Source organism: Canis lupus, chromosome 5 (assembly GCF_003254725.2).
Source record: "Canis lupus dingo isolate Sandy chromosome 5, ASM325472v2, whole genome shotgun sequence".
In the NCBI taxonomy this organism is placed as follows: Eukaryota; Metazoa; Chordata; class Mammalia; order Carnivora; family Canidae; genus Canis; species Canis lupus.
The window spans coordinates 34,919,250-34,946,717 of NC_064247.1; the positions used below are offsets into that span (position 1 = coordinate 34,919,250).

General features: G+C 41.2%; 1 protein-coding gene across 2 annotated transcripts; it reads right to left on the reverse strand.

The window, feature by feature from the left end:
* LOC112647366 (myosin-2) lies at positions 1–27,430 on the reverse strand. Of its 2 annotated transcripts, none has more exons than XM_025428372.3 (40): positions 27,325–27,430; positions 27,063–27,108; positions 25,031–25,254; positions 24,796–24,939; positions 23,003–23,159; positions 21,662–21,689; positions 21,463–21,577; positions 21,287–21,379; positions 20,829–20,892; positions 20,610–20,708; positions 19,872–19,975; positions 19,204–19,342; positions 18,515–18,633; positions 18,277–18,426; positions 17,003–17,173; positions 16,597–16,906; positions 16,076–16,149; positions 15,192–15,279; positions 14,987–15,104; positions 12,920–13,043; positions 12,695–12,831; positions 10,873–11,128; positions 9,094–9,336; positions 8,803–8,979; positions 8,566–8,711; positions 8,391–8,481; positions 7,910–8,299; positions 7,167–7,293; positions 6,376–6,494; positions 6,040–6,236; positions 5,153–5,336; positions 4,910–5,075; positions 4,685–4,809; positions 4,205–4,513; positions 3,916–4,119; positions 3,246–3,371; positions 2,985–3,155; positions 2,797–2,901; positions 2,582–2,677; positions 1–285 (listed from the first exon to the last, which is right to left on the reverse strand). In XM_025428372.3, the coding sequence occupies exons 3-40, from the start codon at positions 25,232–25,234 to the stop codon at positions 133–135; spliced, it is 5,823 nt and encodes a 1,940-aa protein (XP_025284157.1). In that variant the 5' UTR covers positions 25,235–25,254; positions 27,063–27,108; positions 27,325–27,430; the 3' UTR covers positions 1–132. The 2 variants fall into 2 exon arrangements, with proteins under 2 accessions (XP_025284157.1, XP_025284158.1); XM_025428373.3 differs by having other exon boundaries at positions 27,247–27,336.
* Between the last annotated feature and the right edge of the window lie 38 nt (positions 27,431–27,468).

Sequence of the window (27,468 nt, forward strand, 5' to 3'; positions counted from 1 at the left end):
TTGTTTGCAAAATACCCGATGCTCTTTATTTCCTTTGCAATAGGGTAGAATAGACAATAATTATAGAGGGAAATGACCAAAGACTTCACATTTTGTGCCTCTCTTCAATCATTCCATAGCATCCGGACATGATCACTCTTCACTTATGACTTTCGTGTGAACCTCTCGGCTCTTCACCCGCAACTTGTTGACCTGGGACTCGGCAATGTCAGCCCGCTCCTCAGCCTCCTCCAGCTCATGCTGGAGCTTGCGGAATTTAGATAGATTTGTGTTGGATTGTTCCTCCTGAGAATAAAAATGGAATTGTAAGGAACCCGTACTACACATCTTTCTAGACTCTGCAGTCTTAAGTGCAGAAAGGACTTGGCATCTACAAAGAACTTAAAATACTCAGCAGGGAATATTGTTGTCTTGCCACCTCCTGGATTTTGGTTGTCATTAAAGTGAACATTATGATTTGTTGGGGCTCGGTGTCCCATAAATAATTGCATCCTTATTTTTGCAATGAAAACATATTAAAAGCTATGCACCACAAGCAAGAAAAAATAAAAGAGCAGAGAAGACAAGAGTACTGAAATCATTCTTCTCGTTAATGCTAGCTATAAGATGACTGTAAGCTCAAGTTCTATGTCATGTTAAGGATAACTTTCTTAACAGTCTCTTTATATTGAAATAAATGTTGAATTCTATAATACCATGTTATAACATTTCCAGCAATCATTTTTCCTTGTGGCTTGGATGTAATGATTCTACCAATAGATTCCCTAGTATTAACTAACCCTTACATTGAAGGAATTAACCTGTTTAATCACTAGTGGACAATCCCTTTAATAAAGGCACTGAAGTTGCTTAATAGTGTCACTGAAGCCCTTAATAAAAGGCTTAACACTAAAGGAATCAACCTGTTTAATCACTGGTGGACAATCCCCTCAATTAAGCCACTGAAACCCTTACTCTTTTAAGGGTTTCAGTGACTTAGTTATTTATCTTTCCTGTAATTACTCTCACAAGGAAAACTGTCTTTAGTTTCATCCCTGTCCCTCCTCCCCTGTTCTCTCTTGGACAGGTTTTGGTATGAGGGTTACATGAGCTTCTTAAAATGATTTGGAAAGCTTTCCATCTTTTCCCATGCTCTGGAATGGCTTACATAGCTCAAGGATTATCTGTTACTTGAAATTTTGAAAGACCTTTCTGGACCTGAGTCCATTTTCAGAAATAGTTCTCAAATAAGTTATTCAGCCAACTTAGTAATTAAAATCTTATGAAAATCATTAATTTCTTCAAGATTTCAACTGTGTTGACAGATTTATATTTTACATTAAAAATATTTTTCTATTTGTATGGTTTGTCTCCTTTCTCATTTCTTTATTTTTTCTTCTTTTTTAAAGTAGCCTTTACACCCAATGTGGGGCTTGAACTCATGACCCTGAGATCAAGAGTTGCATCCTCGGGGTGCCTGAGTGGCTCAGTTGATTAAACATCTGACTCTTGATTTTGGCTCAGGTCATGATCTCAGGGTTATGAGATTAGGGTCCCAGGATCAGCATGGTGTCTGCCAGAGTCTCTTCCTCTCCTTCCCCCCCTCCCCCCCGCTTATCCCCCTGCCCCTGCTCTCTCTCTCTCTCTCAAATAAATAAAATCTTAAAAAAAAATCGCATGCTCTTCTGACTAAGCCTGCCCAGTGCCCTCCCCTTTTTCATTTCTTTCCTTTTTTTTTTTTTAAGATTTTATTTATTCATGAGAGACACAGAGAAAAAGGCAGAGACATAGGCAGATGGAGAAGCAGGCTCCCTGCATGGAACTGATGTGGGACTTGATCCCAGGACTCTGGGATCATGACCTAAGCCAAAGGCAGATACTCAACCACTGAGCCACCCAGGTGCCCCCACACACTTTTTCATTTCTAATGTGAGTTTGTATTTTCTTTCTCTTATAAGTATATTTATTTTATTAACTCCCCAGAAATTATCAGATATTACTGAAAGTATCATACTAGAAAATAGTCTACTCTAATTTATCAATTTCTACCTTTATCTTTAACAGTACTACTTTCATTATTTATAATTTCTTTATTGGACTGTCAATTTTTTAAAAAATTTGATTCATAAAGCAATGAATTGTCCTCCAAGGACAGCTTTGACTACATTCTTTAGGTTTGTAAAAGTAGCATCTTCCTTGAAATTTTATTTATAATTAATTATTATTTAGTAGTTTTTTTCTAAATGAAACCAAAAATTATTTAGGAAAGTTCATTTTTTAACATATAAGCATTTGGGAATTTGTGTTTATATTTTCTAACCACTTGACAATTTTATCACACTATGGATAGATAATGTGGCCTTCATTATTTCTGCTTTGAAATTTTTTGAGGTTTCTCTGTGGATTGAAACTTTACTTTTAAAATCAAATGATTAATATTACAAATAATGAGCAAGAAGTACAAAAATGCACAAATGTTTTTAAGAAGCACAGTCTTCTAAAAAAGCAAATGGCTTATTTACTTTTAAAAAAAGTGGCAAATCTAATTATTTGTTCATTAACAAGGGACTTCGCTCTTCCCTTCCATCTTAAGGATACTTACAGCCTCCTCAGCTTGTCTCTTGTAAGATTTCACTTTGGCTTGAAGTTTATCTACCAAATCCTGAAGTCTGAGAATATTTTTCCGATCTTCTTCCGTCTGAAAGATTATGAAAACCACAGGGTCTTATTTCAAAAGCACTTGACTGTTGTGTCATTGTATATGAGTGTTTCACATATGTATGGGGAGTGTTTAGCTGATAAAAACTATTGCTGTACCTGGTAAGTGAGTTCCTTTACTCGCCTCTCGTGTTTCCGCAGACCTTTCACAGCTTCCGCGTTACGCTTTTGCTCACTCTCAACCTCTCCTTCCAGTTCACGCACCTGCAAATAAGTAGGCTCTTAAGAACTTTGAACTAATAAGGCACTGGGAGGAAATGGAAATAGACAGACATTGAGAGACCCACCCTGGCCTCCAGTTTCTGGATCTGTTTCTTCCCGCCCTTCAGGGCCAGCTGCTCAGCCTCATCCAGACGATGCTGCAGGTCCTTCACCGTCTGCTCCATGTTCTTCTTCATCCGCTCCAGGTGGGCGCTGGTGTCCTGCTCCTTCTTCAGCTCCTCGGCCATCATGGCCGCCTGATCAGCAGTAAAACAAAACCAGTTGAGAAAGGCAAGCAAGCACATTGGGATTCAGGTTTGACCACCACCGTGCTGCCCTCTGCTCACATCGGTGATGGCCTTCTTGGCCTTCTCCTCTGCATTGCGGGCTTCCTGGATAATGTCCTCCATCTCTCCCTGGATCTGGGAAATGTCTGTCTCCAGCTTCTTCTTGGTGTTGATCAGGCTAGTGTTCTGGTTAAAAATAAGTTACATTTTTTAATCATGTTACCAAATAAGTTACCATGTAACGTATTCGTAGCTATTAAAAAAATAATCTCAGATAAAAATTTGCAAGTCAGATGCCCTTCCATATTGTTTGTTTGTTATGTAGTACAACTAAATAAAATAGAAATTTTATGATATTCAGCCTCTTCAAGTACATAGTCCATAATTAGACCAAATAGCTCTGTAATTCTATAACTGCCATTTACCAATGAGACCATTCACAGAGACAGAATTATAACAGATGTTCCAATGTTCCATTTCTCCAAAATAAAAATGCCAATATTGATAACAAGGGTCAATAAAGATATGAACACAGGAGAATACAGGAAGCTTTAGAATATTTTAGGAAGTAAATCAATAATTTATGCAAAATAAAACAATAAAAGATTTCACAATAATTCAGTGAAAACAGTAGAAGTATAAAACCTGGCTGTTATATAAAAAATTTAAGCTTATATTGCTTGGGACACATAGCATTTATTGAAGTTAAGTTCTTTGTGCCAAATCCCACCTGGGTATGGAGGAGCTGGACGCGCTCACTGGCATCCAGGAGCTCCTGTTCTGCGATTTTCCTGCTCCTCTCCGTCTGCTCCAGAGTGGCCCTCAGCTCCTCAATCTCAGCCTGAAGCAGGTTGGCTCTGCGCTCTACCATGGCCAACTGCTCCTTCAGGTCCTCCTGGCCCCGGAGGGCGTCATCCAGGTGGATCTGGGTGTCCTGGGGAATGAATCATCATTGAGACACCTCGTTCTCAGGGCTGTGGTCACCCCAGTCACCTTGAGGCCCTCTTTTGAACACTTACTTTGAGGATGCCTTGGGTATTTCTGTAGTTCCTCAGGGCCTCTGCAGCCATGCGGTTGGCATGGTTCAGCTGGATTTCCATCTCATTGAGGTCTCCCTCCATCTTCTTCTTGAGCCTGATGGCATCATTCCTGCTCCTGATCTCGGCATCCAGCATGGTCTGCATCGACTCCACAACCCTGATGTGGTTTCTCTTCAGCTGGTCAATTTCCTCATCCTTTTCTGCGATTTTCCTGTCAATCTCAGACTTGACTTGGTTCAGCTCCAGCTGGATGCGCAGAATCTTTCCCTCTTCATGTTCAAGAGATGCCTTAATGACAGCAAGAGGTGATATTAGCAGGGAATGGAAGTATTGGGAAGTTATTTTGCATACCTATCCTTCCATTAATTTTGTGCTGTTTATTTTTTTAATTCAATCTATGTAGATGGACCTAAATATTTTCTGATCTTATATGTTTATAATGCACAATTGGACCTATACCTCTGCTTCCTCCAAGGCAGCCTGAATTTCAGACTTTTCTTGTTCCACTTGTTTCTTTATCTTTTCCAGTTCATGGATACGTTTCCCTCCCTCTGCAATCTGCTCAGTGAGGTCAGAGATCTCCTCTAGTGTTCGGGTAAAAGACAGGGAGAGGTTTGATCAGACAGAGGACCTAAGAGAAAGGTCCCCGAGGCATGAATATTATTGAAAGTGAAAGGGACTCACGCTGCAAGTTTTTGTTCTCTCGTTTCAAAGTTTCTAGCTGATCCAAGGACTCCTCGTAGGCATTCTTCATCTTGAACAGCTCAGTACCGAGAGAGCGGGCCTCCTTCTGGGAGGCCTCGAGTTCAGCATGGGTTTCCTCATACTTCTGTTTCCACTCTGCCAGGATCTGAAAAACCGGGAGTGGTTACTGGCTGTAAAGGACAGAGGAACACAGTGGAGAGCAGAGGCTGCTGTGCGAGGTACCTTGTCGAAGTTCCTCTGCTTCTTGTCCAGGGCGGCGCAGGCTGCGTTGGTTCTCTCCACGTCCAGCATGAGGTCCTCCACCTCATTCTGGAGCCGTTGCTTTGTCTTCTCCAGGGAAGCACATTTGGCGTTCACAGCTTCTACGTGCTCCTCAGCCGCCTGCAACCGCTGGGCCAGCTTCTTCCTTGAGGATTATATATGTTTGTGGAGAGGAGTGAACCAAAAGTAGAATTAGGAGCTATACTGAGAAGTATTGGAAACTTCATATTAAAAATATCCATCCATCCATTCAAGAGACATTGATGAGCTCCTTTTATGAACCAGTCATGGGATACAGCAGTGAGCAAGAGGGAAAAGGGGGCCCTGACTCCTAAGCTTCCAAATGAGTATAAGAGAGAAACAACAGGCAAGTGAGAAAATGCATAATAACATTATTGCAGATGTAAGTGCAATGAAGAAAAGCAAAACAGAGTAAGGGGTGGGCAGCTATTCTAGATATTCAGGGAAGGCCCCTCTGAGGAGGTAGCATTTGAATCAAGATCTGAAAAGTCATAGTGAGCTGCAGGGAGATCTCGGGGAGAGTATTCCAGACGGAGGGACCAGCAAGTGCAGGACCGCTGAATCAGCAATGAGCTTGATGTGCTTGACAAACAGTAATAATACCTCACTATCTGGATAATTATTTGTTACTCACTTCCTTAAGTAGATTTTAGCATAAGAAGGCAAGTACTATGTTTGCTTTACTCATGTCTTATTCTCAGGGCCTGAGAGTGCCTGGCAAAAGGGAGCTAATTAACGAACGTTTGTGGGCTAATTCACTGAAGGTCGTATCTTTCTTATTCAGCGTGCAGCATTTTCTACACATTCTCTCATATCTGCACACTTACTTTGCTTCCTCCAGCTCCTCCGTGCGCTGGATGGCGTCCGTCTCATATTTGGTCCTCCACTGGGCCACCTCGCTGTTGGCCTTGGACAGCGCCCTCTGCAGCTCGGCCTTGGACTCCTGCTCCTCCTCATACTGTTCCCGCAGCAGGTCACAGTCGTGGCGGGAGGACTGCAGGGCGTGGGCCAGGGCGTTCTTGGCCTACAGAGATAGTTACACCTTCATTTTACTGGGTGTGTTTAATTAGAGTTTCAAAACCCTTTAAAAGTTGGTATAAATGGACTCCAGTTAAGGTTAGGTCATACCAAAAAAACAAGAGTCTGACAACATTATTATTTACCTTTATCTCTTCTTCCAGCTGCCTCTTTAATTCCTCAATCTGTTGTGTAAATGCTAGTTTGCCCCTTGATAGCTGAGACACCAGAGCTTCTTTTTCATCTAGCTGTCGTGAAAATTCACCTGATAGACAAAAGAAATGGCACCTTTTTTTTTAAGTGAAGAAACAATTTTGCAAGCCCGTATTAGAAATAAATTTTAACTCTTACCGCCCCCCACAATGAATGCTCAAAAGATTCAATTCTCTATTGACACCATCATGCTTAATGTCAAATTTCTGATTTTTATGGTGAAACTTACATATGAATCAGAATGAATAAATACAGCTGAAATTCTGTTTGATCTCTCCATAACTAATTCTTTCTGGGTGTATGATATTGTGCAAAACCTGGGAGCCAAGATATTGAATTCTACATGGTTTCAGTTTCATTGGACTTTTGAGAGACAGGATTATCCGCTCTCCCTTTAGGAATTTGAGTTACTTTGATGTATAGAGACAGAAGCTCAGTCTGCTACAGGAGTCCTGGACCCAGGCTAGAGTGACTCCTACTCCCAATCATCCTCTCAGTGTGGCCAACTACTCCAGGCCTTTCTGGAACAGAGCTTGATCCAGTCCTATCAAAGTCTTTATCTCCAACTCTGTCCCTGAGTGACCTTGCAAGTGAGTTGAAAGTCTGAGCTGTTCAGTAGAACACACATGTTCTCAGCTGCTTTTATTAAGCTCTCACATGACCAAATCAGTTGTTTTCAACCACATCATTTCCATTCTTAGTGCCTAGAAAAGGACAGAGTTACCAGATTCGGTCTGCAAGCGTCCCCTCTGGGTGGTCAGGTCATTGATCAGCCGCTGCTGCTCCTCCTCCTTTGATTTCAGCTCACTCACTTGGTCCTCCAGAGTGCGGCACATTTTCTCTAGATTTCCCTGCGTGGGAAAAAGTAAAAGAAAGAAACAAAGATATTATAATAAATAAATAAATAACTTTTGGCATAAAATCAAATTCTCTTATATGTAATGTGATACTTAAGAATTTTTTCTTTATATTTGATTGTTGTCCTCAGTTGAAAATATATATTGAGATTTTTAAAGAGTGAACTGTGAAGTTCTGCACCCTATTCATACAAAAAAAGCCTTAAAGACTATGTTTAAAATTTAAGATTTTGTAAGAATTGTATGGTGTATTTTCTAAAAGCATGTTTATAAATACTTGATTGCCTTTCTGTACAATGAAACTTGGCTTATCAGATAATTGAGAATATTGGAGTCCTAGTTCTTCAACTGGAGCCTGAGAAAATGCAGGTGACCTTTGTTCAAAAGCTGGTCCTGTCATTTGCTAATAGTGTGATGGAGTGCACGTTACTTTTGAATTTCAGTTTCTTCATATGTTAGTGGAAATAATACAAATGCTAGTATCTTTATTGTTTACCTCCTAGATTACTGTAAAAATCAAATGACATAATGTGTGTAAAGTTCCTGTGTAAGGTATGATGTATACATAAAGGATCATTGTCACTAATAATAATTTCCCGGACTCCAGTACCTTGGCTTTAGAAACTGTTTCTACGTTACTGGCAAGATCATCGATCTCCATCTTCATCTCACTCTTCTCCTTCTCCAGCTTCTGCTTGACCCTCTGCAGGTTGTCTATCTGCTCCCCGAGCTCGGCCACGCTGTCCGCGTGCTTCTTTCTCAGTGTAGCTGCTGTGGCTTCGTGCTGCAGGGTGGCCTCCTCCAGGTCCCTGCGCATCTTCTGGAACTCGGCCTCCCGCTTCTTGTTCATCTCAATCTGGGCAGATGTGGCCCCGCCAGCTTCTTCCAGGCGCTCACTGATCTCCTCCAGTTCCCGGGAGAGGTCAGAGCGCTGCTTCTCTGCTTTGGCCCTGGAGGCGCGCTCTGCCTCGATTTCCTCCTCCAGCTCCTCGATGCGGGCCTGGGAGTTGTGAAAAGCACACACCCTTAGTTAGCTTCTCTGTGTCATCACTATGCCTCATTGCTCCAGACTGATAGAAATCCGAACTTACTTGCAGCTCTTTGATCTTCTTCTGCAGCTGAATGCCAAGTGCTTGTTCGTCTTCAATCTTGCTTTGCAGATTGCTCATTTCAAACTCTTTCCTTTTTGGAAAGCAGTAAAATATAACAATTGAGTGTAAATCCACCACTTGAAAGCAAGCTCATAGACAATTCTTTCACACTTACTTTTTGAGCTTTTCATCAAGTTGTTGTTTTTCATTCTCAATGTCCATTATGGACTCTTGGGCCAACTTGAGGTCACCTTCAAGTTTCCTCTTAGCCCTTTCTAGATCCATGCGAAGTTTCTTTTCTTGCTCCAAGGACCCTTCAAGCTAAATATAAACTATGTTTAGTCTAAAGGAATGCTTAGCTTCCTTAGCTTCCTTTTGAAGAAAATATTTTTTTTGACAATCCTGGACTTACGTCATCCACTTGCTGCTCTAGCTTGATTTTAGCTTTGGTCAGGGTGTTGACTTTGTCCTCTTCTGCCTGTAGGTCATCCAGGGTCTGCTGGTGGGCCTCTTGGAGGGCTTTCTTCTCCTTTGTCAGCTTTGCAATGGTTTCATCCAGGCCTGCCATCTCCTCAGTGAGGTTTTTCACCTTAGGGAGGAAAAAAATCTTCGCATTACATGTTTTATTTTAATGGATTCAGTTTTATGTTTGTACTCCATAATAATAATAAAAACATGACCTTTCTGTGTATATGTTTCATACCTTGTTCTCTGTGGCATGCTTCTCCTTTTCAACCTTGGCCAGGGTCAGCTCAAGGTCATCAATATCTTTCTTGAGCTCTGAACACTCGTCTTCCAGTTTCCTCTTCTTGGCCGTCAGCTCAGCATTGATCTCCTCCTCATCCTCTGCTCTCTCAGTCACCTCCTTAATCTTGGCCTCCAGCTGGATTTTGGTTTTGATCAGCTGGTCACATCTTTCCTCTGCATCAGCCAAGCCTTCAGCTTCCTTGAGTTGGAAACAAAACCAAAATTGGAAAGAAATAATGAAATATTTCACAATGATAACAACGTCAATCTCTGCTGTTGTTTCTTTGGATTTAGATTTTATGAACCACCTCCTATGTGCAATCCAGGATACACTGTGGGAAAACCAAAATGTATCCAATTCTGTTCTGTTCCTTCAGAAGAGTATATTCTCTAGTAGATTAGAAAGCCTACTTCCAAAAAGCTACCATGAATTCAGAAGGCAATTAGTGACAGAAGAGATCAGAGAAGTTATATTACGGATTATTTCTTGGATGAAGTGACATTTGAGGTGGGCAAGATTTGATTTTGTAGAAATCAAGTCTTTGGGGATGGAGCAGGAGGAGAGAAGGCATTCCAGTTGAGAATTCAGGGCGTGGCTGCTAATGAACCGCTTCTCTTTGTAGTACTAGAGGATGATTGTGATTAAGATGTTCTACATTCAAGTTGAGGCATAAAGTAATCAAGAAATTCCTGGCAATCTGCTATATTTCCAATTAAGAAAGTTGGGAGTGGACAAGGTATGAGAGGAGCTGATACATACATTCATTAGTGAGCCTCCATACCAGCCTTTGAATACATAAGAATGAAATGTGCTATGTGTGCTCATGTGGTGAATATGGTGGTTTAGGGAAGAGTCTAAGTAATTCTTTAGGGACAACAGAAGAGCATTCTGGATGGATTTGAAGGAGGTGGAAAAGAAAAACAGCTCATTTTCCTTCTGTAACCTAAAAGAAAGAATTATTACACTGCCCAAACTTGACAGAAGAAATTAATTTTAATCAACAAGAGAAATATATGATTTTGTGATGAGTAAATTATACCAAACCAATTCAGTTCACTCCGACTGAATGACAGTCTTATAAATTACATTTCAGAGTTGATGGAGGCAGTTGAAAATGACTGGTACAGGGGTGAGCAGTGAGTGGGCTGGAAGGAGGAGAGAGCTGGGGGCAGACAGAGCATCTGGGGTGCTGAGGCAGCAGTCTGGATGTGATGTGATTGGCTGTGCACATGGATTGGGAGGAGTGAATCTGGGTTTTGGAGATCAGTGGCATGGCAAAAAGCAATTCTGTAAAATGTGATATAGAACGATGACATCTGTCAGTTGTTCATATTGTGATTTAAGACTCCTGGACATGGATCAGTTTAAGGAAGTTGCAGAGATTAAAAAAAAATCACTCTCTACATGCTATCCTCCCCCTTAATATTTCATTTGGAATGGTTTTATGTGAAAATCACTTTCAAGGACTGACTTCCAAGGGAAAGGAAGTCATAACTCCTGTAGTTTGATAAAATTGTGGAGAGAATGAGTGACAATGATTGGTTCTACCTTATTGCCCCAGTCCTGGTTTGGACAACGACGGGATATATGGACTGTACTAGAATCATCAGAGTGCCTTACCTTCTCCCTCCAGTGACTGTCCCTACACTGACTGTCCAGCTCACTGCTGCTAGTGGCCAGAATCCTAGCACTTGCATCCCAATAAGCAGCACCCAGAATGACACCACCACTTACAGCCTGAACTTGGAGCTGCAGGTCATTTTTCTCTTTTAAGAGAGTGACCATTTTTTCCTCCAGTTCCTTCCTTTTCGCCTCTGATTTGGCAAGCTCATCTTTGGTTTTCTGAAACTCTTCCTTCATGGTGGCCATCTCCTTCTCGGTCTCTGCGCTCTTGAGGAGGGGTTTGATCTTGAAGAATAGCTTCATCCAGGGCCAGTGCTTGACATTCATGAAGGCACGGATGTTATACTGGATGCAGAAGATGGACTCCCTGAAACATAATTGATGCAAATTTGATATGTGTGGATGAAGAAATGGGATGAAGTCTTGGCAGTGAGAGCTGGAGGTTCTGCCCCCACCGTGTGCCTCACCTGCCTTCAAAAGCACAGATGGAGGAAATTCTATTTGGGAATGATGGTTAAGGACTCATTAATTACTCATTTCTCTACATCAGTGCCTCTCAAACTTTTGGTGCGCATAAGAATCATCTGAAGAACTTGTTCAAACACTAATTCCTGAATCTTATCCCCAGAGATTCAGAGTCAGAAGATCTGAGATGGGGTCTAAAAATTTGCATTTGTAACAAGTTTGCAAGAGACACTGATGATGTAGATCTGAGGACCACACTTTGAGAACTGCTGTACATCACTGCTTCTCAGGCTCTCCATCTGGGACACCAAGAGCAGCGATGAGGGCACTAGACTCCGGAGGGATGGGAGCACAGAATAAAGGGACTCATTAAAAACAGCATTACTGTGAAAAATCTCTGGTTTTATATTTTAATGTTATGTAAATTTTGCAGTCTACTCTGTAATATAATCACATTTTTAAAAATCTAATTCATTTAAAAAATTAATTACCCTTCCATATGGGCAATTAACTGCCTATATATATATATTGGGTTATGACCAAACTTATAATTTTTAATAAAATAGAATACAATAGAAAATATTAATGTAACTACAGGTGATAGGATTAAAAAAACTTATTTCATGTAAATTACATATATTTAGATATACACATATGTCTGAATGTGCATGTGCCAATATAAAATGCATCTCTCATCATGGGTCCCTTTCACATGCATTCTGCAGGTAGTTTGAGTTACCTGGCTCTTGAGACTTAGAACTCTGTCCCTGCATCAGATCAAATCACCAGAAAGCTACATACCTTGGTGACATTGTATTAACTTACTGAAAAAAATCTTTCACAGATAAATGCCCTTAATATTTTATATCATAATAGTTTGATGATAAAAATGATCAGATAAAAGAAGCCGTTTCTGCATCTTGTATAAAATCTCTGGGGCAGACCGGGTGGCTCAGCGGTTTAGTCCCGCCTTCAGCCCAGGGCCTGATCCTGGAGACCTGGGATTGAGTCCCACGTCAGGCTCCCTGCATGGAGCCTGCTTCTCCCTCTGCCTGTGTCTCTGCCTCTCTCTCTCTGTCTCATGAATGAATAAAATCTTTTTTAAAAAAATCTCTTTTGAAACTACTGTCTGCTCTTCAGTTCAATGTATCTAATTTAATGAGCTACCCACTAAATTCACACTGGTGTATTTTTATACTGATGTGTTTTCTCTTGTTAGATAAGAACTGCCCATGCTTTGTGCTCTCTCTCTCTCTCTCTCTCTTTAACCTGAACATTCAGAATATGTTTCATGATGATGATCCCCACCTTAAGTTTTCAGGTATATGTATATCCCCACTTCAGCATAGGACTCTTTATGTTCATTCTTGCTTACATTTGTGGCCTTATCGTATCTGAGTCTTAAGCCAACTCAGATGTGTTTCTTAAGGCAGAAAGATGGGAATAGATAAACAATTTATATTTCTACCTTCTCTCCACCATCTTCTGGTACTCCACTCTTGCCAAGAACCCTCTGCACCTGGCCTGGGTTCGGGTAATCAGCTGGGCTAGCTTGTCATCTCGCATCTCCTCTAGGAGCCCCAGAAGACCAGCTTTGAAAAAGACCTGTGTGTTGGAGGAGTTGCAGATCAGACACTATACATAAACTTCACGGGGACATAGGTAGCAGCAGATAGGCTTTAGGGATGGTTACCTTGGTGTGACCAAATTTATACTGGGTGTGGTCAATGTCGATGGATGCAAGGAGCTTCTCAGAAGCCTTCTTGCTGTCAATGAACTGTCCTTCTGGGATAGCACTTGCATTTAATACCTTGTATCTGTTTAAGTAAATACAGTTTTTTTTAACAAAAAGTCAGTTTATGATGACACTAATAGCAGATAAACACTAAATGACCTATTTAGAAAACCAGAGCTTTAAAGAAAAGTATCCTTCATTATTCGCAGGAAGGACATCCACTGTCTGTTTTCACTCCATCCCACACTCCTGCACAGTTGCAGACATTCCTTTCTGCCTCATCAGACTTTATTCTCAGGAAAAAATCCTACAATCTCGTTTACATTAAATGTAGATGACCAATAAAATATAACATGTTTTCCTGGCTAGATCTATTTGCTTTTCATGATCCTGAATCCCAGAAAGCAAATTTTTAGTGAGGAGTCTGGTAGAAGGCTCACTTCAGGTAGGAGGAACTGTCCTAATCACCTAAATTCATGCGTAGTGGTGCTTTGGGTTTTGGGGATGGGAACTCGCTGCCAACTCCACCAGACCCAGCCTTAGGAGAGACCAGCTCCCTGGAGCTGCCGCCAACCCCTTGTCCATTTGTCTCCTATTTGGTTCCCAAGATGGACCTGTCTAGGGAGGAGAAAGAGTTGCTGAGGAGCTGGTCCTGTGGCATGGTTTTGGAACCCCTGGGAAACCAGTGCATAAGGGGGAAAGGAAGCACCAGAATGACTCACTGGGAGCTCTATACCTGCATGAGAGAGTTCCTAACTCAGCCACCAACACCCATGTGACTTTGGGCAGGTAGCTTAATCTCCTAGAGCCTCAGTTTATTTGTCTATCGAAGGAGGTGTTGATAGTACCTACCTCTACTGAGGTTTTGTGAAGATGGAAGGAAATAATCTAAACATATTACACATGAAAAAAATGGTAGTTCTCATAATTACTGAAAGTAATGTATATACCTATGGGTTAAGCCAGGAGCTCAATAAAGCCCAGAAAAGTCTGGAGTGCAAAATATGTGGTATATCTAGATTTGAGAAAATGCTCTGCATCACTTGCCATCAGGGAAATACAAATCAAAACCACAATGAGATACCACCTCACACCGGTGAGAATGGGGAAAATTAACAAGACAGGAAACAACAAATGTTGGAGAGGATGCGGAAAAAAGGGAACCCTCTTACACTGTTGGTGGGAATGTGAACTGGTGCAGCCACTCTGGAAAACTGTGTGGAGGTTCCTCAAAGAGTTAAAAATAGACCTGCCCTACGACCCAGCAATTGCACTATTGGGGATTTACCCCAAAGATACAGATGCAGTGAAACGCCGGGACACCTGCACCCCGATGTTTATAGCAGCAATGGCCACGATAGCCAAACTGTGGAAGGATCCTCGGTGTCCAATGAAAGATGAATGGATAAAGAAGATGTGGTTTATGTATACAATGGAATATTACTCAGCTATTAGAAATGACAAATACCCACCATTTGCTTCAACGTGGATGGAACTGGAGGGTATTATGCTGAGTGAAGTAAGTCAGTCGGTGAAGGACAAACATTATATGTTCTCATTCATTTGGGGAATATAAATAATAGTGAAAGGGAATATAAGGGAAGGGAGAAGAAATGTGTGGGAAATATCAGAAAGGGAGACAGAACGTAAAGACTGCTAACTCTGGGAAACGAACTAGGGGTGGTAGAAGGGGAGGAGGGCGGGGGATGGGAGTGAATGGGTGACGGGCACTGGGGGTTATTCTGTATGTTAGTAAATTGAACACCAATAAAAAATTTTAAAAAAAGTTAATAGCCTTAATGTAAAGGAAAAAAAAAGCCTTAATGTATAAAAATTTTATATTAAAAAACATCCCAATAGAAAAAAAAATAAAAAAAATAAAGGTGTTTTGAGGCTTATGATTTTTCCCTCTTTTTTGTGGCAAATTAAACACGAATAGAAGTATATTTTTCACAAAATTATTTTGCTTGCAGTAAGTGTATTTATACTAAACTTTAAGATGCACCATAATTCAGAGAGTCTGACCTCTGTTTGAAGTCTGCATAAAGGATCCTGCTTGGGAACCCCTTCCGGCAGATGCGGATCCCTTCCAGCACACCATTACACCGCAGCTGGTGCAGGACAAGTTCATGCTCCATGGCCCCTAAACGTATACATATAGATTACACTGTTTGTTTTTTAAAGGAAGTATGGTGGTCATGCTTTGTGCCTTCGTTCTAGGGCTTCTTACCAGGAGTTTTTGTTTCATTGGGGATGATACAGCGCACAAAATGAGGATGGGTACTCCTGAGGTTGGTCATCAGCTTGTTCAGATTCTCCTGTAAAGTCAGGGAAAAGCCTGTTATCTCCAGTTTTAACCATGGTTATGAGCATTTGGTGATGTCTATAAACTCAATGTCTATGGTTGAATTGAAAAACCATTGTGGACCATTTTCATGTAGGGTAACACCTTCCTATCCTTCTCCTTAGTACCTCTTTCTCCATTTGGGTTGGGTTACACATGAGAAGCAGCCTGACATGTCCTACTTCCTCCCTGGTCCATGGCCTCCCACAGGCCATTGCCTTCCTATACTAAATGGCCACACTTTCTTCTAATCAACTGCATGGTTTTCCAATGAGGACATGCAAGCCTGCACCACACTGGGGCTTTTTCTCATGAACATAGCTCTCCTTTTCAACTCAATTAACTTTCAGGCATAAGTGTTATCTAAAGGGGAATAATCCTACCAGTTATAATTGAGGACTCACTGAATTAAGGGCAAGGATACCATATTAAGTTCCTTATAGGCTAGCTGCTGGATCTTCATTAGCATTAGTGCTAATTTAGTCTCTCTTAGTACCGTGCCATTGCTTAGTTTCATGACTTGACTAGACTATGAATGGTAGAATATTCAGTTTTAGAAAATTTCCTCTGAAATATTTGGTATTATTTGGCTTGGCATGAAAAATGAGCTAATAATTCCCGAGTAATGTAAATGTCTTCTCTCCAAAGCTAGATTAACAGAAATCATTAATCAATGTCAGTTTTTTCTCAATGACTTGTGGAAAGAAGACTCTGTACTTCCAAAAACAAATTCCTAAAGTAACTGGGGAGTGTCACAATTTCTTCCTTACCCTGAAAAGGGCAGACACCGTCTGGAAAGAAGAGCCCTTCTTCTTGCCACCTTTCTTGGCACCACCACTTGCCTCTGGAGAGCAAATAAGAAAAGATGTCATTTAAATATAGTTTTGAACTGACAGGGCTATTTCTTGCTTATTTATTGCCAATTTTTGCACAAAAATCTGGTGGAGCAGTTTTTGGACACTACTGGCTCCTCTGTTGGAACTCGAATGACTCTTAGCTGTCAACGAGGCTTGTACCCACTTTTCTGTGATTTCTTTCCTCTATTAGAAGATGAAGTGAAGGGCATTCACCTCACTGTATAAAGATGGATCCGTAATGTCAGGACATTTGAGGACACAGTAACTTCAAAATCATCAAATTAGTCTAAATAGGGAGAAGTTTGTCACTCTAGCCTTAAATATCCCAGATACTCAATATCCAGCAGATGTGGAGGAAGAAGCAGGAGAGAATCATAGAAGCTGAAGCTTTTCATTGATTGAGGTCCTAATAGTTCAGATTTTTTTAGTATTACCTGCTTCGGCAGTTTGAGCCCCAGAGAAGAGGTAAGCTAGAGTTTTCATAGAAGACTTCTGGTACAGCCCAACCACAGTCTCATTGAGAGGGTCCTTGTTCTTGTCAAGCCAGCCAGTTATATTGTAGTCCACAACGCCGGCGTAGTGGATTAGTGAGAAGTGTGCTTCGGCCTTGCCCTTGACCACCTTGGGCTTCTGGAAGTTGGCAGACTTTCCAAGATGCTGTTCATACAGCTTGTTCTTGAAGGAGGTGTCTGTGGCCTTGGGGAACATGCACTCCTCTTCCAGGATGGAGAAGATGCCCATGGGCTGGATTAAAGCAAAATGCATATAGGGTGAATATGAGCTGCAGGATTAACCACAGAATTTAAGAGAAGAAGTTACTGGCTGGACAGATCAGGCCACCTTCTCAATGAGCTCGATGCAGGCAGCCAGGTCCATCCCGAAGTCAATGAAGGTCCACTCGATGCCCTCCTTCTTGTACTCCTCCTGCTCCAGCACGAACATGTGGTGGTTGAAGAACTGTTGGAGCTTCTCGTTGGTGAAGTTGATACACAGCTGCTCCAGGCTGTTGAACTAAATAAATACATGTGTTCACTTTTCTCTTGAGCAAATTTGAGCATTTGTACATACACAACTTCTTAATTTAAACATATATATTGAATAGCCTTTAGATTACATATATCAAAATCATTGGGGTGGGGGAGCAGTATGAAATCTGTTTCCTCTACTGCCATTTTACACAGAATCCTATATTGCATTAATGGTTAGTCTCTACACTGGCTAAAGTTTACTCAGGGATTTTTCTGAGTTCCTATTTCATCATTTCACTTTTATTCCATTATCTTTTCCATTTTCTGTTGACTCGAGCTAATGGATAAGCTATAAGGGGCTGGCTGGGAGGGGTCTCTGTTGTATGGAAGTTACCAGGGTCAGCTTTGCCAGTGGACAATAATTGCCACTGCTGTCCTTCAATGTGAAATGAAAACAGAATTAAGATACCAAATATCATACACAGTGTGATAACACACTTGTGTTAAAAAAAAAAAAAAAAAAAAAACCTCCAAAGCATTAACATTAGCTTGATATAAATAGTGGAATTATTGGGGAACACTTTCCCTTGATTTTTCATATTTTCTGCAATGTCCAAGTTTCACTTTTATAATTAGAAAAAGATAAACTTCTTGAAAACTATAAGCAGGAAAAATATAGTTCATCAAATAGGGATTTTTATCTTATAATATCACATCAACGAGAATAAATGCTGACTTTATAAGTCATCTTTGCTCTGCTCTTCTTCTCTTGTCTAAGTGTTTTTGAATGACCTCCCACCATATATTCAGAACATGTGTGTTTCACAGGATTACTTTGAGATGTTTATGTTAACTTCTTTTGGTGCTGTGGGATTTTTAGAGGACCCCCCTGCCACCGGAAACTAAGCTAGCTCCTAACTCCCTTTGGGTCCTGTAGCAAGTCAGAGTGCTCAAGTGCATTATTTCTCATAGAAGGGGGACTGCTACTGCAATAAATAATTAGCAGTTACCCCATCATTCACTTTTAAGTTTCAGCATAACTTTTTGGGAGTAGTGAGAGAAGGTTATAATTTTCACAGATTTCTTCTTATTCATATTTTCATTGCCTTATTGCAAAATCCCCTTACCAACCAGCTACCAACTCACATCAAATATCTCAAAGCCAGCGATGTCCAAGACCCCGATGAAGTACTGCCTGGGCTGCTTGGTGTCCAGCTGCTGGTTGATGCGGGTGACCATCCACAGGAACATCTTCTCATAGACAGCCTTGGCCAGAGCGCCCACTGCGTTGGTTACCTTGAAAAACAAAAATGTATCTCTTGAGGTTGTCAGAGGACTATAAAAATGCTTGATTCCTGTCACTGAATTTGAGTTATGCACCTACCTGCTCTACAGTCTGGCCTTTGGTGACAAACTCATTGCCGACCTTGACCCTGGGGTAGCAGAGGGCTTTGAGCAGATCAGCAGAGTTCAGGCTCTGGAGGTAGGCTGCTTTGTCAGCAACTGAAAGGAAGAAAGGAAGAAGAATGTTATTATGACCCAGAGCAACCCATTTTCTCAGAAAAAAAAAAATTAAGCTACAGATATTTCATGGGGTGTTTTCAGAATATCTTTTTGAGCATTCTTGCCCATTTTTTTCACTAAGTTTAAGACTTTGATTATGGGTAGTGTGTCCTAAAGGACTTCAGAAATAATAGGAAACATCTATCTAGAGGATCTCTGGGTGGCTCAGCAGTTTAGCGCCTGCCTTCGGCCCAGGGCATGATCCCGGAGTCCCGGGATCGAGTCCTACATCGGACTCCCTGCATGGAGCCTGCTTCTCCCTCTGCCTGTGTCTCTGCCTCTCTCTGTGTGTGTCTCTCATGAATAAATAAATAAAATCTTTAAGTAAATAAAATCTTTAAGAAAAAAATAAACATCTATCTAATATGATGCTTCATATAGTATATTATTTGAGTATACTTTAAAATTCAATTCTTAAAAATGAATTTGTCTTCCTAAAAAAACTCAAGGGTAATATGTTAACAATGTGATTTTCAAACAAAAAAATCAGGGAGATGTCTTAGTTGGTACCTTCAGTGCCATCTGGCTCAGCCTGCTCCTCCCGCTGCTTCTGCTTGAACTTCAAGTTACCATAATGCATTACGGCCCCCGTGAGCTTGTAGATGGAGACTTTCTCTTCATTGGTGAAGCCCAAAATATCAATAGCACTCTGCCAATATAACCAAGAGGATAACTGTTAGGTTATGATCCACACACTTACTATTCATCGTTCACTTTCTGATTCCTGACATGTTGGTCACACTGAGGAAACTATTGTTGCTAATAGGGGTGCAAAGAACTCTTCAGTGTGGGTGTGCAGGGAGTTGGTCAACCAAAGACCAGCACTGAGCATTAGAATGATAGGTTCAGACCTCCTAAGATTGAAAAAGTAAAGAGACAGAGAACAAGATAGTAAACTTAAGGAACCTGTTATTTTGAGAAGTGGTACAGGTCTCATTCAAGTAGATTACCAAAAAGTGGTTTAGATAAATTCAGAAATTATAGACCTTTAAAAGACTATTAAGGGAAAATAAAGTGTTGTGAGGCATAGCTTCATCTTTTTGGTTGACTCGAGGTGGCACATCCATGCTCATCTTTGAACCCTCTTTTGCTATTTCTACTAGAAACTGAATATTTATCTGGAGGGGCCATTGCTCTAACCCAACATCATCAGTCTAACTTTCTTGTGTTCTACTTACATCTGTTGCTATCAGCTCTTCTTGATCATCAATGCTAGCCACACTGATCTCCCCTTGACTGACAAATGGGTAGTCATATGGGTTGGTGGTGATCAGAAGCATTTCTGAGTACATGGAACAGAGAAAAGGAAAGCAGAATTATCCCCTTCATTTAGATGTCTAGACGGATTCTAAGACACTGTGAAGCCAAAGAAGTTTATCACATATGGGGAAAAGTTACATCTGTAATAATTATCAGTATAGTGTTGACTATTTAAAATAAAAAATTGGGAACAACCTGAATATCCTTAAGAGTGTATAGTTAAATAAGTTATGCTTATCCCTAGAATATAACACCATGCGGCCATTAGAAATAATAATGTGGAGCTACAGCTAGTGACATGGAAAAAACCATGATACATTATTGCCCAATGAAAAAAGTACATCACAGAAGAGCACTGAAGTATGGTTCCAGTTATTGTATGTATGAGTATCTATATGTAAAGGTATATATACAGGAAATGAGTAGGATGATATTTACCCAGTATTCACAGTGGTTATTTCATAGTGATAGAATTTGAAGGCATTATGTTCAGTTTTCCTTTTTGATTTTTATAATAAGCATACATAAACTTACAAAGCTACTTTCAAAATCAAGGTGATAAACCTGACAAAATTTGGTCATGGAATGCTAGGATGGACCATTCATGGAGAGGTACTGATGCCATAGTTCTGGAAAGGGATTATGACATTTCTTACCAATTAGTTCTGGTTTCTTGTTTGATGTGATCTGATAAAAAATATGATAGCTTCTTTCAGCCTTAAGCTGGAAAGTAACTCTAGACTTTTCTAACAGATCTGGAAGGAAATAACAAACAGAGCAATGCAAAAATTCACATGGCTTGAAATTTTTACTTTGTGTTGACTTTATAGATTATAAGAAACAGAAATGACCAAAAAGGAGATCCAAGCACTCACATGTTTCAATATCAGCAGAAGCCAGCTTCCCTGTAGTGCCAAAGTGAATTCTGATGAATTTACCCTTGAAAGGAAAACTAATATTACTACTTTGTTTTTATGTCACATCAAATCTTTGAGAAACTCAAAATACTTAGAATGCTAATGTGTTAACTGTTAAATCAATCCAGAGACTCTTAGGCAGAAGAGGTGTATCTTCTATTTTTTAGGCAAAAGAATTTTGTCTTTGATTTTCATATTATGAATAATTGTAGGTAATGACAGATAGGAAAGAACTCAGATATAGGGCCACATATCTTTTTAGATGGAACTCAGATCCATGTTATGACATGCTCTGAGGGAAAGGAGAGAACCCGATGCCAGTATAATGTGAACAAAAAAGATTCAGAGAATGTATTCACAAACATCTCATACACTTTGACCAGTGGGCAGTGTCTGTACTAGTGTCTGAGACTTACAAAGCGGGAGGAGTTGTCATTCCTCACAGTCTTGGCGTTGCCAAAGGCCTCCAGTAGGGGGTTGGCACTGATGATCTGATCTTCAAGGGTCCCCTGCAAAGGCAAGAGCAGTCGTTACCTCTGGGGCTCCAGACTTCCTGAGAGCCTGAGAGTCTTGAGTCTGGCCCCAGACCCACCTGCATTTTGCCAGAAGTAGCTTCCTCCTTCTTCTTCTCTCCAGTGACTGCAATTGTTGCAAAGTACTGGATGACACGCTTGGTGTTCACGGTCTTCCCGGCACCAGATTCTCCACTATCAAATAAAAAGCTAAGTGAGATGAAGTTCCAAATGTGGCAGCTACTGAAGCCATGAGAAGAAAGCATAAACTTTACTTACGTGATCAGGATTGACTGATTCTCTCGGTCTACAAAAAAGAAATCATAGACATTTAATGTTGTGGGGGGTTTTTTGTTTGTTCATTTGTTTTTTGTATATTTGTGAACAGTAAGTGAAGTAAAAGGAACAAACTAAGTATTTTTCAGACTAGCCTTTGCAATCCCTAGGGCTTCATGGACCCTAAGCCTCCAGTCTTTTCCAGTGCCCCTTTCAAGTTCCTCAGTACCTCCCCACATCCCACCCCTGCCTCCTGCACAGGTGCATCCATTTAAACAGAGCACTGCAATGAAGCACTGGACCTTTTCTCTGTAATACTCTGCCCCTAAGGACATCTCAAAAGTGGACCTGAGCCTTTGGTTGGATTTAGATGACAATGCCAGTAGTGAATATTTACTGAAGGTGTAAGACGTAATGAAAAATAGGCATTTTAGCATTTGGGATGGGGTAAATATAATGCAGGTGGTAACTTTGGAAGTAATCACGGCTTTAGTCATAGTTTGGAGGAAAGGTTCATTTTACTCTTTTACTCTCTCTGAAGACAGATTCTCCGAGTCCTTTCCCCAAGCAGCTTAGATTGCGCTGGCTGAGGCAATATTCTAGGAAGAAGATTCATGGCATAGCTGTCTTAATGTCAAATATACCTTAAAATCTGGAGTTCATTCAAGTTGGCTTTGGGAAAAGGGCAATAGCTTGGACCTTGTATAGAAAGGGCATTCATTGGTCATAGTTTCTGATATTGAGGATAAGGCCACAAGGGCAGATCTTACTTTTCTGGTTTTTGGCTCTTGGCAATGGAAGCACAGTTTCTATGTGTGATTATGTGTGTACATACACCTAAATAATGTTTATAATTTTTGCTCAAGCCTTTTTAGTTTTTGAATCATTCAAGAGTAAATTCTCTAACTATGGTGAGCCCCTGTTGACTTTTAAAAGTTGAAGAGATGGGGATGCCTGCCTGGGTGGCTCTGTGGTTGAGTGTCTACCTTTGGCTTAGGACGTGATCCCAGGGTCCTGGGATAGAGTCTCACATCAGGATCCCTGTGGGGATCCTGCTTCTCCCTCTGCCTATGTCTCTAACTCTGTGCGTCTCTCATGAATAAATAAACAAAATCTTTTAAATGAATGAATAAATGAATGAATAAATAAATAAATAAATATTGAAGAGACCAGTAGCAATTGCATGATGGTAGGGATTGCAAGTCAACTTTTACACACTCTCCTTCCTGGACCACCTCCCTCACAAATATACCATAACCAAAGGACCTAAAGAATGTGTTGAGACGGTTCGGGTCTCTTTCTCCTACAGTTCTGAAAAGATTATGCACAAAGCACTCAACTCACCAGTCAGCATAAACTGATAGGCATTGTCAGAGATGGAGAAGATGTGGGGTGGGGCCTCCTGGCGCTTCTTGCCTCGGTAGGCCGTCACCACCTCGGGGTTGTACACCGGCAGCCACTTGTAGGGGTTGACAGTGACGCAGAAGAGGCCTGAATAGGTCTACGCAAGGGAATAAGAAAGAGCAGCTGTCCAAAGGCTTCTCCTGTTAGGTGTGCAATTCACTTATTAAATGAATTCTGACTACAGGAACACTTTAAGTAAGTACCCTACATTTCTTGAAGGCATCAGCATGAAAATTAGTTGGAATTTTTAGCAATGAGATAGCAAAATCCTTGAGGGAAAGGCTCACAATTTCGACTTTTAATTGTTCCTCTTGGAACTTATCACAATGATTTTCACATAGTAGGATCTCCAAGGGTTATTTTTTTTCTTTAATGTGTAGCATGAGACATTTTTATTGTGTTTTAGAAGATATGCATGTTTTTCTTTTGCAGCATTAAGATCATTCAAATTCGTGGAAAGAGGGGCACCTAGGTGGCTCAGTGGTTGAGCATTTACCTTCCGCTCAGGGCGTGATCCTGGGGTCCTGGGATCGAGTCCTGCATCAGGCTCCCCGCAGGGAGCCTGCTTCTCCCTTTGCCTACTCTGCCTCTATCTGTGTCTCTCATGAATAAGTAAATAAATAATCTTAAAAAAAAATCATGAAAAGAGAAGTTTGGACACAACCAAAGTGCCGAACGAAATGGAAGCAGTAAGGTGAACTGTGGTAAATATTAAGATTAATATGATGCAGGCAGGTAGTCAGGTAAACCTGAAAGTATCCAGTGATACTGGGGCAACATTTGCAAAATACTATTAAGCTCTCAAGATCTAAATACATTACAGTTAAACAAGGGAGATTTTCAAAATCTTGGGTAAATGTGTAAAACAGGCACTGATTAGTCAGAATAGACTCCAATCACCAGGTACTACTGTGTGGGTGTCATCCAGCTGAGCATCAGCATTGGCTGAACTACACAAAAAATGTCAATGTGATGTAATCGGTTCGTTTCTAAGACGTTCACCAGGTGTGTATTACATGCCAGACCCCTGCAGGGCACCTGGAATAAAGCATAAATGAGATGCATTCCTTGGGGAGCTCCCAGTCTACAGTCTACACAGAGGGCAGACGTATGAGTGGATGATGGTGGGCAACAAAGGTCAGTGCTGTAGCCAGGGCGGAGACCAAAGGACACAGCATCCCTCTCTCCCTGGGGAAGATGGGAGCTTTCTTCAAGGAGGTGGTATTTATGGAAAAGGGACCTTCACCAAAGATACAAATTGCTGTCATCTTGAAAGACTGAAAATGAGTGAGATTTCATCTTTCAAACATTATTTTTATGTGTTAAAGTATAAGTGTATCATTTCCCTATGGATGATTCTCCACTGGCATGAGTGGGGGGCAGGTGGGTAGAAATGTAGGCCCATGGCTGAGATATAAATAGTAGCTGTTCCAGTATTTGTTCAGGGGATATGTGGCAAACCCAGTCCTTGTGGACAATGGCCTTGCCTGGCTTTGGATGGGAAGACAGAGGATGAAGTACTGGCTGTTGTGTTGTGCCTTACAACAGCAACTATGAACCTTTTAACTAGTTAACTACTGTACTAACTAGTTAACTTGTGTGCTGACTAGTCGTGCTACTGGTGAAAACGAAATGGGTCTCTGCTTTTGACCCATTTATACGACAGTGGAAGTGGGCTGGCAGGTCCCTGGTGATGATGATAATAAAGACCACTTGGAGGGGGAGGCACTCACGTAGATCATCCAGGCTGCATAACGCTCTTTGAGGTTGTACAGCACAGCAGGCTCGTGCAGGTGAGTCATCATGGCCATGTCCTCGATCTTGTCATACTTGGGAGGGTTCATGGGGAAGACTTGGTCCTCTTTCACCGTCAGAGTCTGGTAAACAGGGAGGACAACCATTTATGTCAATTGTGAGATCATACAAAAGTACTGATCAAATGTGGCCAGCTCCAGGGACTCTACTCACTGCTCCCGCTTCGGTCTTCACTGTCACTTTCCCTCCTTCTCTGCTCTGGACAGTCCCTTTCACAAAAGATTCTTTGGGCTCCGCCACAAAGACTGACGTCTTGGCATCAAAGGGCCTATTCTGGGCCTCAATGCGCTCCTTTTCAGACTTCCGGAGGTATGGAGCCGCCTCCCCGAAAATGGCCATTTCCTGGTCTGAACTCATGGCTGCTGAACTCACAGGTCCTAGAGGAGATGAAGCATTTCACATTAGAGACTGTGGACTGTCATGTGAATCAGTAAGTCTCCAGATATTGGTGATGATACCTCATGGAAAACCCACTATTTAGAAATTTCACCAGCCAGGCCCCTTGTGCACCACACTGTAGTTACTGAAACGAACATAATCATAAAGTCTCAAATGCATCGAAGGTCACCGTGTAACCAGCACTGTACTCAGGGCTTGACACGCTTTATTTTCTTTCACCCTCCAAGACTAGCGTTCTAATCAGGGAACTGAACATAGTCTCTGCAGCTCTGCTGCCGAGAAGGTGGTGAACCTTGAACTTTCTGAGCCACGTGTCTCCCTCATAGAAGAGGGATTACAATATCTGCCTTTCTTCATTCAAAGCCTGTGAGAGGGATCCCTGGGTGGCGCAGCGGTTTAGCGCCTGCCTTTGGACCAGGGCGCGATCCTGGAGACCCAGCATCAAATCCCACATCAGGCTCCCGGCATGGAGCCTGCTTCTCCCTCTGCCTGTGTCTCTGCCCCTCTCTCTCTCTCTGTGTGTGTGACTATCATAAATAAATAAAAATTAAAAAAAAAAAAAAAAACAAAGCCTGTGAGATACTGGACAGATATTTTAGAAACACATGATGACTGAGAAAGCAGTCTGAAACAGCCCAGGCTACCATTTAGATGTCAAATACCATTGATTGTAATGTAAGAAAATTCCTTTTCTTGTTCCATACTGCAAGAGAACTTCATTTCCTCCTTCAGCTCTTCAGCCAGAAGTGCTCAAGGTCAAGCCTTTTAGGGATGATAATTTTGTTTACTTCTTTTTCTCTAGTTGTGTGCTGACTAGAGTGTGCCTGACATAGTTTCTTTGCATATTATTATGTATGATAATTGGCATATTATAATCCAATATTATAATCCATATAATATAATCCATATTATAATCCAAAGTTAATGAGTTGACCTGCTTGAGGATAAAAGCCATAGCAAATGTTATCCTCATTTTATTATTTTTAATTTCATTTATTTTATTTATTTAATTTGTTTCACCAAAGTTCAGTGGACATGCAGTGTTATATTATCTTCATTCTTCTAACCCTTTGCCCTTCCAGATTTCCCACTGGAGAATGCAGGTTTGGATTGGTCCATTCTGTCATCTGCAGGTTGCCAGCGGCATCAGTAGAATGAAAAGTTTGGCAAAGAATGTTGCTCAATCATTAGGGATCCAGTTACTTGAAAGTTATTTTGATCAGTTACCTACCAATGTCTCCCTCCAGAAACTGGGTGTGTAGTAGTCGGGCACATTACTACGTCTTTGCGTGTAACAAAAGGTTCACAGCATCTTAATTTCATGCAACACTCAGCATTGGGCAAGGTACTTTCTGCAAGTTTTTAAGAGATTTAAGGAAGCTCTTTCCTAGGTACCTTCTTTTTCTTATTTGTTAGGTATCATGTTTACCTAATGATTCTAATGGCAGCATACCTTTTTTAAAATCAAATTTGAGATTTTTAGCAAGAGAATCTTATTGCAGATTTTTCCCCCTACAGAATGTTAAAATTCTGTTAACAAGCCAACAAGTCCATTAGCAGTTTTCTTGTTAAGATGTCACCTCGCCAATGCTTGCATCCGGAATGAGTCTATGTGCATTGTTCTGAAGGCAAGCCCTCCTTCCCTGTCTCCCTAGCACCGTTTCCTGAAGTACAGTTATTAGGTATTTACTGAGACCAGCACTTTCTGAAAGGTTGCTAAGTGACACAGATCCATCCCAGAGGCTCTCATATTCTTCTCCAGGGACTGGTTAAGTCCAAATCTTACCTTGTTAGCAAGTGAGAAGATGTAGCCTGGTTCTCTCTAGACAGTTCTGTAAAAGAGAAGGGAAAAGCACTTGAGTAGTTAGCCAAAGGCACCCACAAAATCCCATCTGTGGCATGGCTGGCTTCTAAACAGAAGGCAACAAAAGCCATGGATATAAAACATGCAGTATCCCAAGGAGCAGTACCAGAGCTAGCAGCTGCAGCTGACGCGGGGCAGCGTGGCCAGTGTCCCTCTTGAAAGCCCGTTGCCTGGTCCCACTTACCTTGGAGCTTTTTAAAGCAGGACGAGTCAGCCTCATTCCAAGGGCTCTTTTATATGGATAGCTATGGAAACAATGCAGCTGCCTGTTCTTTCTTAAGTCAAAAGGAATTGTTTGGCAGAAAGAGTCTTGGCAGTCTTGCGTCCC

Excerpts from the sequence above, each read along its gene's own strand:
- LOC112647366 (XM_025428372.3), bottom strand. The coding sequence starts at position 25,234 with ATGAGTTCAGACCAGGAAATGGCCATTTTCGGGGAGGCGGCTCCATAC. Across the intron at positions 16,907-17,002 it reads GCATCGAGCTCATTGAGAAG|CCCATGGGCATCTTCTCCAT; the intron begins GTGGCCTGATCT and ends GCTTTAATCCAG. Across the intron at positions 3,372-3,915 it reads TCCAGCTCCTCCATACCCAG|AACACTAGCCTGATCAACAC; the intron begins GTGGGATTTGGC and ends ATTTTTAACCAG.